This window comes from Manis javanica, chromosome 11, assembly GCF_040802235.1.
Source record: "Manis javanica isolate MJ-LG chromosome 11, MJ_LKY, whole genome shotgun sequence".
Lineage (NCBI taxonomy): Eukaryota > Metazoa > Chordata > Mammalia > Pholidota > Manidae > Manis > Manis javanica.
Window position 1 is genome coordinate 19,542,157 of NC_133166.1, and position 16,859 is coordinate 19,559,015.

General features: G+C 41.6%; 1 protein-coding gene across 3 annotated transcripts in view; it reads right to left on the minus strand.

Moving 5' to 3' along the window:
* Positions 1–9,705: 9,705 nt before the first annotated feature.
* DGAT2 (diacylglycerol O-acyltransferase 2) overlaps positions 9,706–16,859 on the minus strand; it is a 37,458-nt gene continuing 30,304 nt past the window's right edge. For 2 of the 3 annotated variants that reach the window (XM_073216001.1, XM_073216000.1), the window contains one exon: positions 9,706–13,740. In XM_073216001.1, coding sequence (XP_073072102.1) covers positions 13,583–13,740 — 158 coding nt within the window. In that variant the 3' untranslated portion in view covers positions 9,706–13,582. Of the gene's footprint in view, positions 13,741–15,647; positions 16,827–16,859 lie in introns of those variants that run through there. The other variant, XM_017672083.3, reaches the window with a different exon arrangement.

Here is a 16,859-nt window from a genome sequence, read left to right on the forward strand (position 1 = left end):
TCTGATTAGGTAGAGAGCGCGCCTGGGCTCCGTTGTCACGTGCGGGAGGCAGGAGAGTCACCTGATTAGTGAGACTCAGTCTTCAGAGCCTCTTCCGCCCTAACCTAGTTGCCATGGTAACCTGCCTCCCTCCGGGGGCAGAGACCCATTAGGCGGTAGCTGAATCGCGATGTCTGGTCTACAGTTGCAAGCTCCCTGAGCAGGGTTTTCCTGAGTGCCTCCAGTCAACCTGCGGGAATTTGAATAGGAGTAGTTTATGGCTCGACAGAAAGCCTCCACGCAGGATGCACTGGGACGAGAAACCTGCCGGGCAGTCCTACCAGTTCTTCCATGACTAACTCCAGCCCACAAGTCGACGCTCCTCCCTGCACTCCCCTTACTGGTACTCTGAGCTACAAGGTGTGCCAGGCACCCAGGACGCTGTTTTCACCTCTACAAGTGGGTTGCTTATGCTGTCCCTAGAAAGCTTTTGCTATTTTTCTCCTCCTAATGCTTCCTTGCTCATCAAATCTCATCTGGGGCTGGGTTCTCTTCCAAAAGCCTTCTCTGGTCCACTCTGGGACCCTGAATTGGTAACCTTTCCTTTACCATATTCCTGATTTTCTATTGCATTGTCTTTAAATGAGTTTATAATACATGCAGCTACACACATACACACGCACCTTGTCATACAGGATTCCCAGTACCTGACAGATACTCTGGATTTTTTTTAAGTGAATGCCCAGCTCAAATGCCACTCTTCCATGATCACTTCCTTGATCATAATGAGTGTCTATAAACAATTGCTTCTGTAATAAAAAGCATTGAGTCGTTCTGCAGAATATTGATCTACATTTTTTCCCCTCCTGGACTGTGAATTTTTGTAGCACCTGGAATGATGTAGTTGAAAGAACACCGTGTCTTAGGGTCAGACACAACAGGTATCAGGCACTTTTGGCATCTTGGCTCTGCCACCTTCTAGCTATATGTTCCTGGCAAGCCAGTTCCCCTCTCTCAGCTTTAGTTTTCCCATCTGTAAAATGGTAGTAATAGGATTGCTGTCCAGAGGGGAGAACTTGGGGAATCCCAGATCTCATCAGGTTCCACTCTCATAGTGCCAAGATCTGGTGGAATTTCACAGAAAACACTTTTTTATTTCTAAGCTGAATTCTTTTCCTGAAGCTGCCATATCAAATTGCCACAAACTGGGTAGCTTAAAACAATGGAAATTTGTTCCTTTGCAGTTCTAGAGGCCAGAAACCCAAAATGAAGGTGTCCCACTTTCCCAGAAGGCTCTAAAGGAGACCCTTCCTTGTCTCTCTCATCTTCTGGTGGCTCCAGGTATTCCTTGGCTGTGGCTACATAACTTCTAATCTCTGCTTCAGAGACTGGGGAAGTCCAGTCTCTGGTCTTCTCCTCTTCTTCCTGTGTCTTCTCTTCTTTTTCTTACAAGAACACTTGTTTTAGAATTTAGGGCCCACTCAGATAATCCAGATCTCATTTTGCAATCGTTAATTGCAAAGACCCTTTTTCCAAATAGGTGATATTCACAGGTTCCAGGGGTTAGAGTTTGTACTCATTCAACACACGACACAAGGTAAGAAAAGGGGCCTTATCAAGACAGAACACAGAATCACTTCTTCCTCCTTTGGGGGATCAGCTCTGAATATTAACTAATTTTATTGCTCCATTTACTGAACAAATGTTCATTGAGGGCTTCTCTGTATCAAGCCCTTTATTAGGGGCTGGGAAATCAGACTCAGACTCATCCCTAGAAGAACTGCCCTACCTTGAGGGGAGTCCAGTAAGTAAACAGAGTGATAATCCAGTTGCTCAGTGCTGCTTTTGAGGGAAGTTCAGGGGCTGTAGGAGCCAAATAACAGTCACATTTCACAGTAGGAGTGACACTTAAACTGTGTATTGCAGGATCAATAAGAGTTCACCAGGTGGAAGGGAAAAAAGGATACCCAGCAGAGAGAGAGCAGGCTTCATTCTTTCCACAAGCATTTACAGATGTTTGACTCTGCACCAGGCTGCACAGAGTAGGGCACTAGAAATGCAGAAATGCAGACCTCAAGTAAACAGCCCTTCTCAGACTCTTCCATTCACACGCCACAAACACTAGCAGAGCTGGTATGCTTATGCCTAGGGACATGGAAGGGAACTGAAATAGATTGCTGCTTGCAAAATTCAATGCATGTAAAGCATTTATCACAGTGCCATGGGTATACTAAGTGTTCAATAAATGCTACCATTATTTTTATATGTCCTATTTTATTCTAAAAATTCTTGTATTATTTTAGCTTCAATTCCATAATATGGTTATATTTGTTTTAACATAAAATGCTATAGAATAAAATTACTATAATATTAAAATATTTTAATCAGAATTAAATTACTGTATTTATAAAAAACTACTATAATTGCATTACTAATAATATTTATAATAAATATCTATTCCATAATATGGCTATATTTGTTAACATAAAAATATTTAATCACTTAGAATTGAATTACTATATTTATAATATTTATTAAAATTATTATAATAATACAAATTACTAGTTTCTAAGGTGATCAACTACAATATACATGCAATGATAGAAGAAAGGTCAAGGTCAAGTGGTAAAGGAGTGGCCCACACTACAGGGGCTTGTGGGCAAAGTCAGAGCAGGCTTCACTAAAGTCTTAAAGAATAATTAGGAGTTTGATAGGTGAACAACTATCAAAGGGGTTATCATAGGGGGTTAGATCTGTTTGGTTCAGGAATGGCTGGTATCTTAACAACTAACTAGTACCATGTTCTATACTGAAATCAACCAACCAGTTTGCAGAGCCAAAAGCTAAGCATAACCCAATCCATTTTGCCTCCTCTTCTTCCTCTCCTTATTCTTCGGATCTGACAGGCATGATGCATTAGGTAAATAAGAGCAAAATAGGCCAGATTGGTCTTTTGATGTCTCAAACTTAAATCTACCCCCTTCTGTTCAACAAACATCCATCAGACATTTCCCAGGTGCCCAGCCTGGGAAGTACATTTACAGAAATGATGCAGATAGGGTGCAGATAGGACTGCAAGGAGTTCACAGATCATTTCAGAACAAAGTGGTAAGAGCCGTCATTGCAACGATACATAAAGTATAATGAAAGCACAATAAAGGAAGTTGCTAACTGCAGTGTGTTGTGCAAGAGAGCTTTCTAGAAGAAAGCAAATAGGCAGAAGGAACAGCATCAGCAAAGGCACCAAGGCAGAGGACATATCATTAGCATAGTTTAACATAGTTGAAACAATGATGGCAGGAGGGAGAAACAGGCAAAGAGGCTGGAAGAGGAAGATGGGGCCAGGTGAGAAGAACCAACTACCAGGCTGAAGAACTTGGGCTTAGGCAACAGGGAATCATTTAGAAAAATCCTCAACCATCCCTGGAGATGCAGCTTTGAAAGGGCATGATTAGGAGAGCAAAACTCTTGCAGAAGGCCAGCGGAGGATTGTAAAGGAAAGAGCCAGTTCCCTAAAGAGCCTGCACACACCCAACAAACCTGAAAGGCAGGTCCCTGAGAAGCATTTCTCCTTTCTCATCCCTTCAAGGTCACTTTCTTAAAAACGGCTTCCTAGATCTGAGCTAATTGCTACCTCCTCTGCGCTCCCACCTCAACTGCCTGACCTGCCTGACCTCTCTTTAGTACATGTATCCATGTGCCTAGTCATATACTAAGTAGTTTATGTTTGTCTTGCCCCCTTTACTATAAATTCTTGCTTTTGAATTCATTCTGAATCCCCAGCCTCCTGACACAGAAGACAGGCTCCATAAGCCTCAATGAGCAAATGTGTGACTGAATAAAATCAGTGAATGAATGGATGAATGCTCCAGTAACTGAATGGAATGACATGGAGTCTCCATACGTCTCCCACTGGCCACAGCCCCAGAGAGAGGAAATGAACTTATCCAAGGTCACACAGAGCTTGTAGCAAATCTGAGATAAAGCCTCAGGCTTCTTGTCCCCCAAGACCAATACTTCCATAATTCCAGTGATTTTCACACTGTCACAGACTATAAATGTGCCAATGTGAGCACATGCATTTGTGAATGTATGGGCCAGCCAGGGTGAAACACATGAATACAAGCACATCTAACTCAAGGGGCTGGTTAGAGTCACCCAGAGAAAAGGTCCTTGGAAACTCACTTTTACAATGAGCAGTGAAGGATGAGTAGGAGTTAATTGGACAAAGAAGGCTAGTGAGAGCAAGAGGAGCAATTTGGGCAGGAGGAGCAGCCTGAAGAGGCAGCACAGAGCACTGAAGGAGCTAAACGAGTAGAGAGGCAACCAGGATGGAGAAGGAGAAGGGGTGAAGGGGAGGGGGTAGTGAAAAGAGGGGAACACTTTCTGAAAGAAATTGATATTTCAAGACTAAAATCAAAGACCTGCAGTTTATTTTACATTTTAGTGTTGCTTTTATTTGTAATTTCGTGTGGCAGAAGAAGCATTATCTTTTCAGTGCTTAGAGCTTCTGAGGTTTCGTTCAGCCCTGATGGCGCAGGATGAACCTGGAAATTCTGGCGGGGGCCAGATCCTGCCAGGTGTCGTAGCCCCAGTGGAGTTTTGACTTTGAGATACGGAGACAACAACTGAAGGATTTAAGCAGGGGAATGACATGATACGATTTACATTTTAGAAAAGTCACTCTGGCTGCTATGTCAAGAGTGGATTCAAGGCTTCAAGGATGGGGAGAGTGAAAATGGTAACAATAAATTGTGACATTCCTTCATAGAATCAGAGGACATTTAGAACAAAAGAACATGGCTGTGTTCCTGGGAATAAAGGGGCTCAAAAGATGCCTGATTTTCCTTTTTCCTGCCCCGAGGCAGGCATGGCTGCACAGGGAATGAGAATGAGCATCCCGGATGTAAAGTGGTGTGACTGACAGAGCTCCAAGGCAGGCGGCAGATCTGTCTGCACCCACGGATACCGGCTGCATGATTTTAGGCAAATTGATTCCTGTCCCTGACAGATTTCTCTGGGGGCTAGAAAGAACTAACATTTGCTCAGTGCTTTACATACATTGCTGTGATCCATCCCCTCAGGATCCTGTGCAGTAGGCATTACTGCCCACTTTTGCAGAAAGCCTAAAAAGCTGGGAAAATGGAAATGAGCTGCCCAAAGTCACATGGTTCTTAGTGGCAGATTGACTTGTGAATTTAGGTCTCTTCCTCCCTGGGCCAGGGCTCTGTCCCTCAGACTATACTTCCTACATTAATTAAAATATACTATTTAGGACTAAATTTCACCAAAAGAATTAATATTTCACTCCCATCAACAGCAATTATGTAAAATTTCCTATCCAGTTCTTCTTTCTCTTTCTCTTCCTAAATAATTTAGTTCAAAAGTCTTAAGGGTGGAGCTGAGGATAAGATCATCATAAGCACATGGCAGGAGGGGGGTATGGTAGCCCAGAACAAGGTGTGATGGCCCAGAACAGGGAGTCAGAACCAGAGCGAGGGAAGCACAGTGCCCACACGGGGCCTGAAGTGGATAAAGGGGGAGATCCTAGCAGGTGACTGGGATGTCCATGTGGGAGGGCTGCCTGGAGCAAGGTGTCAGAGTCCAAGCAGGACAGAGAGAACTGGCTTCATAATTTGTGGGGCCCAATGCAAAATAAAAACAAGGAATCTCTTATTTAAACATGATAAAGAATTCCATCAGCATGAACTCAACTGTGTAGGTTGCATCCCAGGAAGCCCTGGTGGGGAGAGCTTAAGTACTGGAGCATGGATGGAGGACAATGTCAGCAATGGGAGACTGGTTACTGTGGGGACAAGCACTATGCTTTTGTAACCTTTTGTTTCAGAATAACCGTGCATCCACATGACCCCACATGGCAGTGTGCTATGTGTATGGTATGCTGATGGCCTGGGGTTAGTCAAATCCAGGCCTGCCTTACCTATGGAAACATCTTATTGGGAGTCAGACTCCTCCGTTGAAGGTTTTGTTCTTTGGGGCACTCGTCATACAAGCATGATCTCTTCTAGCAAAGCATGTAGTCTCTGCCCCTCATCCCTGGCCCACACCTGGTCTTTGTCTCCTCAGCCCATATAAGCAGTTCCCTCCCTGCCCACTGCAGTGGTGAGCAATCTCCAGCCAACTACTACTGGATTCCCTGTACAGAAATCCCCAAAAGCCCTCTTGTCTCATCGGGTTTCTCTGGGTCTTCAGTCTCTCAAGCGCTTTCCCATCACAGCTAACCTAGTTCAGCATGCGATAGGACTTGGGACCACAGTTACTTACAGAGGGATTATCAAATAAATAAATATGTAAGGATAATGGGAGCCAGTTTTCTCAGAGAAAGGTGTTACAAATATAGGAAGAGAGAGAACCAAGTTGAACCCTGTGGTTTTTGTTGGGAAGTCTGATTTGGGGGAATCTCCTTGCTCACTAAGTGAGACCTCAACTTGGAAAGGGTTCTTGTCTCTCATCAAGAAAGAATTCACAAGCAGGTCTAGCAGGTACTAGCAAAGAGTAGGTTAATAAAACAAAGTACATGCTCAAGGAGACAGTGCAGGCATGCTCCATAGAGATGAGCACCATGGTGGGGGTTGGGTTGGGTGGTCTTACAGGTGGAGTTGAAGCAGGGGGTGGATATTCATCAGAATGGGTGGGATTTTTTTGGAAAAGGGAGGGAATTTCCAAGAAATAGACTGATGCCTTATTTTTCTCTTTAGATGGTCTACCTCACAACTGTCATGGTACCAAGGGGTGTGACTTTTAGTATGTTAATGAGCATAAAATGTATTTGGAGGTGAAGTCAGGGTCAATTTCTCCTCCATGTTGGAACCAGTTTTGGCAGGTCTGTTATCTATACCCTCACTTCCCACACCCCACAGAACAGTTTACACAAAATGTTTAGAATATAAACAAGCATCTAACTGTATGTAAACACCAGCCAAAGTCCCCCTCCCTGCTCATGCCTGGCTATCTACCTACTATAACATGGTGATAGACCCAAATTGCCCAGATGTTGGTTTCTAAATACCATCTTCTACTAAATGGTGTTTTACAGAATATCTGGACTGTAATCTTCAAGACTGTCAAGATCACAATTGTTAGGGAGAGACTGGAAACTGTTTCAGATAAAAGGAGGGTGAGAATGTGATTTATAATAAGAAATATATATTTGGCCTTCATTCACTGTTCCTGGCTCCTAGCTCCTAAAACTCTTGTGATTTCCTATGTTAAGATCCATAGGGGCACCTTTTATTATAATATTAAGTTTTGCCCTCGGTTCCAGAAATATCTTCAGAGCAATAAAAGTGAAATGGATGTTGTTGTTGTCATAACAAGTCCCTTTCAACCACACCTGAGTTTATGCTACAAATGACTTTGGGAAGCCTCAAAGATAACCTAAGGATGGGAGCTGGTGGCTAAGGAAACCAATCCTGATTAGAGGGTTGAAACTTTTAGCCACACCCCCAAACTCCCCTTGAGCTGGGATTTCAAAGGAGTCTAACTCCAATGTTATTAATCCTAGATTTTCCTGCCTCTAATAAAAAAGTGTTACAGCATGTATTTTAGATTTTATTTATACAGGGAAGTCATATTTATTTTCAAAGCACATTTTTATTATGTGCATTAAATTAAAAAATATATCATTCATGTTTAATTAGAGGAAAAATACTTGGTATCAGTTTTCATCAAAAGTAATTAGAAATATCAAAAATCGTTTGACATTTTAGAACTGAGAAAGGGAACTTTTAAAAGATGTACCGATGTAATTTAATGTTATATAAAAACTGTAGGCAATACAATTGTGTATAGGCATGATAAAAATATTACAGGAAAGTACATAAACCAAAGCTCCCTAAGCAGCTAGTAGTGAAAAATATCTTGAGAAAGAGTTTACAAAGGAATGGAAACAGGTTATGGAAAAGAAGTTTGGAATATATAAATGGGACAGAGGTTTGTTATAAAAGTTGTGGTTGAAGCCCAGGGGCAGGGGAAATTCCTATTTTTCTCTTTCTAGTGATCCTGTTGTAACCCAGTGAATGGGAATTTCTTCCACCCTCTCAGAAGTATTGGGAGAAAGTGCTCTCCAAACTTGCAGCCCATCCGATGTAAGACAAGTGAAATATTTTATTGATGATAAGACCAAACTCTGCTATCCACGGGTAAACCTCTATTAGTTGATATAAATGTATTGAAGACCACTGTTTATTAGTTTAAGCCATAAACTGGCTGGCTTAAAACAACTGAAATTTATTCTCTCACAGTCCTGATACCAGAAGTCCAAAATCAAGGTGCTGGGAAGGATGTGCTCCCTCAAAAACTCTAAGGGAAAATCTCCCCTTGCCTCTCAGTTTCTGATGCTCCTCAGTCTGTGGCAGGGCGAATCTAATCTCTGCCACCTGCACATGGCCTTCTGCCCTTTTCCTTGTGTCTTTTATTCTTTCTTTTAAAAGGATACTTGTCCATTGGATTTAGGACCCACCAGATAATCCAGGGTTATTTAACCAGGAGATCCTTAATTGTATCTGCAAAAACCCTTTTTCCAAATAAAGTCACATTCACAGGTCCCAGGGATTAGGATATGTAGATTTGACTTTGTGGGGCATTATGCAGCCCTCTATATTATTCCTATGTGTAGCCTGCCCCTCTTTTTTCTCAGGCCATCCTACCTAAAAGGTTGGTATTAATCTGAACTAGGTTATTTTAAATTAAGATGTTTATTATAATCTCCAGGGTAGTCACTAAGAGGCTAACTTAAAAACATATGGTAAAATAAACAAGAGAATTAAAATAGTATATTAGAAAATACATGTTTAATGCAAGAGGGCAGGGATGGAGGGAGAGAGAACCAAGAAAAAGAAGACACAGAAAACAAATAGCAAAATGGCAGATGTAAAATGTTATCAGTAATTGCATTATATGCAAATAGATCTAACATTCCAATCAGAAGGCAGAAAGTAGATGTATGGATTAAAAGAAAGACCCAACACTAGTATGTCTACAAAAAGATATACTTCCTATCATATTCAAAAATACAAATAGGTTGAAAGGGAATAAATAGAAGATATTCCAGGTAAATAGTAAACAAAAGAGAGCTGGGACGGCTATGCTAATACACGCTACGCAAAAATAGATTTTTTTGTTACTAGAGACAAAGAAGGACATTTTATAATGATAAAAGGGTGACCCCATCAGGAAGATAGAACAATTATAAACATATATAACATCAGAGTTCCAAAATACATGAAATAAAACTTCCAGAATTGAAGGGAAAAATAAATAATTCAACAATAGTGGAGACTTCAATACCTCTCTTTCAATAATGGATAGAATGACTAGCAGATGATCAACTAGAAAATAGACTTGAACAACCCTATAAACCACCTTGAGCTAATAGACACCTCTATCTATAAAACATCCCAGCAACAAGAGCAGAATACACATTTTTCTCAAATGCACATGGAACATTCTTTAGACTAGACCATATACTAGGTCATAAAAGCAGCCTCAATAAATTAAAAGAGACTGAAATCATACAAAGTATGCTTTATGACCACAGTGTAGTAAAATTAGAAATAAAGGACAAAAGGAAATTTGGGGAAAATAGCGACAATGTAGAAATTAAGCAACATACTCTTAAATGACCAAAGGGTCAACAAATAAATCACAAGAAAAATTAGAAAAAAACCTTGAAATGAATGAAACAAGAACACAACACACCAAAACTTATGGATGCAGCTAGGTTTTTTTATTGAATTATCATTGATAAACAATCTTATGTTGGTTTCAAGTATACAACAACATAGTTCAACAGTTACCCATATGATTAAATCCTCATTCCCACTAGTGCAGTTACTATATGTCAACATAGGAAGATGTTACAGAATCACTGGCTATATTCTCCATACTGCACTACTATCCCAGTGTTCAACTTATATTATGATTGAGAATTTTTGTGTCCCTTAATCCCCCTCACCCTTCCCACCCACCTGCCCCAACCCCTCTCCCATGGTGACCACTAGTCACTTCTCAGTATCTGTGAGTCTACTGCAGTTTTGTTCATTCTGTTTTGCTTTGTATTTATATTCCACAAATAAGTGAAATCATATAGTATTTGTCTTTCTCCACCTGGCTTATTTCACTGAATATAATACCCTCTAGATCCATCCACACTGTTGCAAATGGCAGGATTTTTTTATGGATGAGTAATACTCCATTGCGTACATGTACCACCTCTTCTATATCTATTCATCTGTTGATGAACACTTAGGTTGCTTCCATATCTTGGCTATTGTAAATAATGCAGCAGTAAACAATAGGGGTGCATATATCTTTCCAAATCAGGGATTTTGTTTTCTTTGGGTAAATTACTAGAAGGGAATTGCTGGGTCAAATGGAATTTCTATTTTTAGTTTTTTGAGGAACCTCCATACTGCTTTCCACAGTGGCTACACCAATCTACATTCTCACCAACAGTGTAGAAGGGTTCCCATTTCTTCACATCCTCACCAACACTTGTTATTTCTTGTCTTTTGGATAGTGGCCTTTCTGACTGGTATGAGGTGATAACTCACTGTGGTTTTGATTTGCATTTCCTTGATGACTAGTGATGTGAAGCATCTTTTCATGTGCCTGTTGGCCATCTGTATTTCTTCTTTGAGAAGTGTCTATTCAGGTCCTCCACCCATTTTTTAATCAGGTTATTTGTTTTCTTGGTATTGAGGTATATGAGTTCTTTATATATTTTGGTAAAACCGTTCTTAAAGGGATCTTTTAGATTATACTACATGATTAATTTCTCATTTAATTATAATAAATAATTAAAACCTATATTAAAAAAGAAAAAAGATCTTAGATTAATAACCTAAACTTCTACCTTAAGAAACTGGAAAAACAACAGCAAATTAACCCAAAGCAGGGAAGTAAATATTAACGACTAAAGTACAAATAACTTATGTAGAGAACAGACAAAGAACAGAGAAAATTAATTAAGTCAAAGTTGGCTCTTTGAAAATACCAATTATATCGATAAATCGTTAGCTAGACTTATCAAGAAAAAAAAAGAGAAGCCTTAAGTTATTAAAATCAGGACTGAAAGAGAAGACATCACAACCAGTCTTTCAGAAATAAAAAAAATTATATAGGAGTACTATGAATAAATGTATATCAACAGATTATCAAATGAAATGGACAAATTCCTAGAAACACACAAACTCCCAAAAACGATTCAAAAGCAAATAGAAAGTCTAAATAGATCTGTAACAAGCAGAGTTTGAATTAGTAATCAAAAACTTTCCACAAAGAAGAGCCCCAGGCCCTACTGGCTTCATGGGTGAATCCTACCAAATATTTTAAAAAAACACCAATCTTTCACAAACTCTCCCAAGAATAGAAGAAAACACTTCCCAAATTATTCTTTGAGGCCAGCATTACTGTGACACCAAAACCAGGCCAGGACAAGAAAACTACAGATCAATTTCCCTTATGCATTATGAATATAGACATAAAGATCCTCAGTGAAGTACTAGTGAACCAAATCCAAAATTATAAAAAGGATTATACACCATGACCAACTGGGATTTTACCAAGAATGCAAAGTTGGCTTAGCATACACAAATCCATTAATGTAATAGCCCATATTAATAGACTAAAGGACAGAAAGCATATGATCATCTCAATGCAGAAAAAGCATTTGGCAAAATCTAGCATACTTTCAAGATAAAAATATTTAAAAAACTAAGAATATAAGAAAACTTCAGCAACCTAATAAAGGGCATTTACAAAAAAACCCCAGCTAACAAAATGGTGAAAGGCTGTAAGCTTTCTCCTCTTAAGATCAGTAACAAATCAAGAATATCTGCTCTCACATCTTCTAATCAATATTAAACTGAAAGTTCTAACCAGGGCAATTAGGCAAGAAAAAAAATAAATGCACCTAGATGGAAAGAAAGAAGTAAAACTATTTCTATTCACATGACATGATTTTGTATATAGAAAACCCTAAGTAATCCACAAAGAAACAATTAGAACTAACAAACAAGTTTCACAGATTGTAAGATACAGGATCAATACAGAAAAATTGATTGTATTTCTATATACTAACATGACAATCTGAAAATGAAATTAAGAAACAATTCCATTTATTATAGCATCAAAAGACTAAAATGCTTAAGAATAAATTTAACATAAGTACAAGACTTGTACACTGAAAACCACAGAACACCATTGAGAGAAATTAAAAGAAACCTAAATAAATCTAGAAGACAATATTGTTAAAATATCAATATTCACCAAACTGAGCTATAGATTCAAGTGCAATCCCTATCAAAATTCTAGCTGCCTTTTTTATAGACATTAACAAGCTGATCCTACCATTCATGTGGAAATGCAAGGGACACAGAATAGCCAAAACAATCTCAAAGAAGAAAAAGTTAGGACTCACTTCCCTCTTTCAAAATTGATTACAAAGCTAATCATGACAGTGGAGTACTGGTGTAAGTATAGAAATATAGATCAGTGAAATAGAACTGAGAATCAAGAAATAAACCTTTATATTTATGGTCGGTTGATTTTTGACCAAAGTGTCAGGACAATGCAATGAGGAAAAAGAATGGTCTTTTCATGGGATGGTGCTGGGATAACTGGATATCCATGCAAAAGAATAAAGTCAGACCTTACTTTAACCACATACAAAAATTAACCCCAAATAGTTCAAAGATCCAAATATGACAGACAAAAGGTCTAAAACTTTTAGAAGAAATATAGGAGGAAATCTTTGTGACCTTGGATTAGGCTATGAAGCTATGACTTCTTATACACAAAGGCATGCACTTTAAAGGAAAACTTGGTATTTTGATTTCATCAAAATTAAAACCTTTTTTGCTTCAAAGGACAAATTATGTTTGATTCATGATACATGCTACAGCATGAATGTGCCTTGAAAATATGCTAAGTCAAAGAAGCTGGACACAAAAGGCCACACAGTGCTGCATTTATATGAGATATCCAGAGTAGGCAAATTCATAGAGACAGAAAAGTTGATTAGTGAGGGGTTAGCCAGGGGCTGAGGAGGACAGGGTAACTGCTAGTAGGTATGGGGTTTCTTTAGGGGTGCTGATACTGTTCTGGAGTTAGAGAGTAGTGATTGATGCACAACTTCGTGAATATACTAAAAACCACTCAATTACATACTGAAAAAGGGTGAATTTTTTGGTATCTCGTGAATTGTATCTCGATAAAACTTTTATTGAAGAAGACATAAGGAAGGTTAGACCCTGGCTGCTGCAGGGGTAGTGAAATGGAGAGAGGTCTGGAAACAGGGAGCTGAGTTCAAGGGGTTAGGGGAACCCAGAAAGGGTTCAGTGATAGTGACGATGATCAGGCCACCATTTATTGTTGAGGTACTATCGGTCAAGCCCTGGGATGAATACTTTTTATTTATCCACCATATATTTAGGTATATATTATCTCATTTACTCAGGAATATAGATTGTTCCCGTTTAATAGATGAAGAAGCTGAGGCTCAGTGAGGTTAAGTGACCTGGTGATGCAGCTGGTAATGGCAGCTCCACAGGATGTATCATACATTCATTAGGACATATTATTAGGGATGCAACAGTAGAGAATGGTTTGGAGATGAAAACTTTGACAGTAGCATCAGGGGGCAGGTATTGGAGTGAGGTGGGTAAGGAGGAGAAGAGGAGTCCACTGCGACTGGATGGCTGGTTCTGTGGCTGGGTGGGTGGTAGTGACAGCTAGAATCTAGACAGGTAATATAAAAGGAGGCAAAGGTCTTTAAAAAGATGAGTACATTACATTTCTACCTTTCTAATTGCATTACAGACGCCTAAGAACAAGGGATATTCAATTTGGAAGCCCCTCATTCCTTGCCAAGAGGAGGCATGCGGTAAATGTTGATTGTTGTGTGATTAGAAGCAAGTCCCTTGGCCCCTCTGCCAAGTTTCTCAGATTAGGAGATGTTGCTCCAGATGAATTTTAAGTTCCTGTCTAGCTCTGCATTTTTGCGAGTCTGTGATTGCACTATCTCTAGCTTCTAGCCCAGGACAGGAGCTGCATAAACACCAAAACATGGAAAGAAAGCTTAGGAAGCCGGGTGGCATTTGCCTCAGAACTAGCCTTTGTGCCCCCTAGTGGCCATGTCTGGGAACCACAAGTAGAATCACGGAATTGACCTTGGCCAGGCTGGGACTGCAGTTCCCTCCCCCAAACCCCCTGCTGCAGATTCAAAGGCAGAGGGTCTTCTGGAAAAGGAGGTTCTGGTTCCCTCTCCCAAGGTTAACAACTCCCAACCCAAAGCAATGTTCATAGCATTTACCTAAATTCCCCTCATAAAGCTGAGAGCAGGGCTGGCCTCTGCTCTGCACATTTTGCCTGGGTGAGGTGATCCCTCTGGGCTTTGGGGCCTGGTTATCGTCCCTGTTCTTAGGTAGAGATGGTGGAGTTTCCTAGCACACAGTGGGGACTCTGGAGAGGCCAAACCCTGGCCCTTCCAGGCCAAGCCCGCCTGCAGACCTCTCTGCAGACCTCTTTACCACCACCCCTCGGGCCTTCAGATCAACAATGCTGTCTCCCCAAGCTGAGGACTTGCTCCTCTGCCCTTCAACTTCTTCCTGGCAAAAGTCCAGTCAGCCTTCAGGCCCCATGCCAGGCACTGGGGTCCCAGCTCAACGAGGCACCCCGATTTGGATGCCATCCCTGTCACAGCTCTGACCACCTGTGAACCCTTGGCTATTTCTAGTGTTCGCTTCTGCTCCTGCTCACAGCTGCCAGCAGATGAATCAGTGGCAAGGCCAGGAGGTGGAAAAGGTGGAATAAGGCCCTCTGGTCTCAACTGGGAAGGGTTCCCAGCAGCTTCAATGTTCACTGAACTGAATGGGACAGATCTTCTGAGACCTGCTGTGGCATGAAATCACTAGGGTAACAGCAGGCCAGGTCTCCCCCTTTGTGGTATAACCGAGGCCAGGGGCAAGGAACGAGGTTTGAGTGGTCCACAAGGACCCTTCCAGCTCACCCATTCCAGGTTCTCACAGCTGGACAGTAACCCCTGCAGCCTGGTATTCACTCCATGTGTAATTCTCTTGAGTGTGAGCTGATCTGGTAACTTATACCTACTTAAGAGAATATGGCAAAGTGATAGGGAATATTCACTTCAGAGATGAGGTTCTGAAAGACTGTGCGTTCTGTCATGTACACTCTCTCTCTGGCTTTCCCTGCTTACTCTCCCAGATGCCATGCTGAGAGCTACAGGTGACAGGCAACCAAGAGTGGCCTCTCGCCAACAGCCAGAAGGAAGTGAGTCCAGCCACCAAGCACATAAATGACCCTGGGAGTGGATCCTCCCCCACTCAGGCCTTGGGATTACTGTAGCCCAAGCAAAACCTTGAATGCAGCCTTGGGAGACCCTGAAACAGAGCGCCCAGCTAAGCTGAACCTCAGCCACTGGTCCTCAGACACTGTGGACACAATGTTGTTTGAAGTCACTAAATTTTGGAGTAATTTGTTGCACAGCAATAGATAATATGCCACACCGGGCCTTATGGGCCAAAGGGATAATGGGTAGATGGCTCAGCAGGCAGCCTAGTTAGGGCCATGGTCTCCCTTGGTGTCAGTGGCAAGATACAGATGCAGCCCCAGAATGACTCATAGAGGACTCTTTGTTTTCATTTATTCTTTCAGGAATATACAAATAAATCCTGACGTGGTACAATGCTCTCATCAAGAGAAAACAGGAGGGGCTGGATTTCCTCCTGGCCCCCACCTCTCTGAAAGGCACAAATATGTGAGGCTTGGGTCCTGGGGCTTCCTGTTCTGGAACCAATCTGGCCAGGCCCCTCTGTGAACAGGAAGAGGGACCCTTCCTCAGACTCACACTTGTGGGTGTGGGTCATACAAACTGAGGCCACTGGGAGATATGTGATTCAGGCCAAGGCTGGGTCTGTGCTGGGTCCACATCATCAGCCCCCCATGGAAAACCAGTTATTTCAACCAGAGCCTGGTGGCTGGGTAGTCCAAGAGATGGTGTGTCTGGAACAGCCCTGTTTCTCAGCATGAGATCACGCCATCCCCATTCTTGCTCTGGAGGCCAGTCCAGGCTCAGATTTGAAAGGCTGGTGGTGCAGGGGGTGGCAGGAAGGAGAAGCAAGCTGGAGCATTCCAGATGCTCATCACTGCCCTCTTGAAATGGGTACAGCTGTCCCCATGCTCAAGGTGAAGAGTAGGAAGTCTTCCCCTTGGTAAGAGGGACTAGTCCTGCAGTCAGCTGTGGGGTAGCTGGGAGTGCAGGTGGCTTCTGCCCCTCATCATGCAGGGCAAAGAGCAAATAATCTAGCGGACTGGAGTCACTAGTGGCTGTCCTTCCCCAGTTAACCAGGACGGAATTTCCTCTGTCAGTTTGGAAAGGGAAGACGAGGGGTTGGTTGAGAAACCATAAAAACCCGTATGTGTTAGCCACCACCTAGAACAGGACAAGCTGGGAGTGAAAGAGTTTGAAATATTCACTTTTTCCTTCTTAAAAAAGACCTAACATTGTAGTGGTTTAACAAAATTATTATAATTTCTTTTAAATAACCCACAAACACCCATGACGCTTCCAAATGTACAGAACAAAAAGCACTCAAAAACTTAGTAGAAAAGGTAGCTGGTTCCTCCCAGGAGCTGGCCTCTGAGGCTGGCTCAATTCACTTCCAAGGCCTCGGTCTCTGGGAGGCCAAAGTTGGTCTTGTACTTGTCAAAGAGTTTCACCAGGGCCTCCATATACATGGCGTGGAACAGGTCAATGTCCTGCTGAGTTGGGTGCTCCAGCTTGGGGATGGTGATGGGCTCCCCCACTGCAGAGATGGGGCAGAGGCCACTGGTTAGTA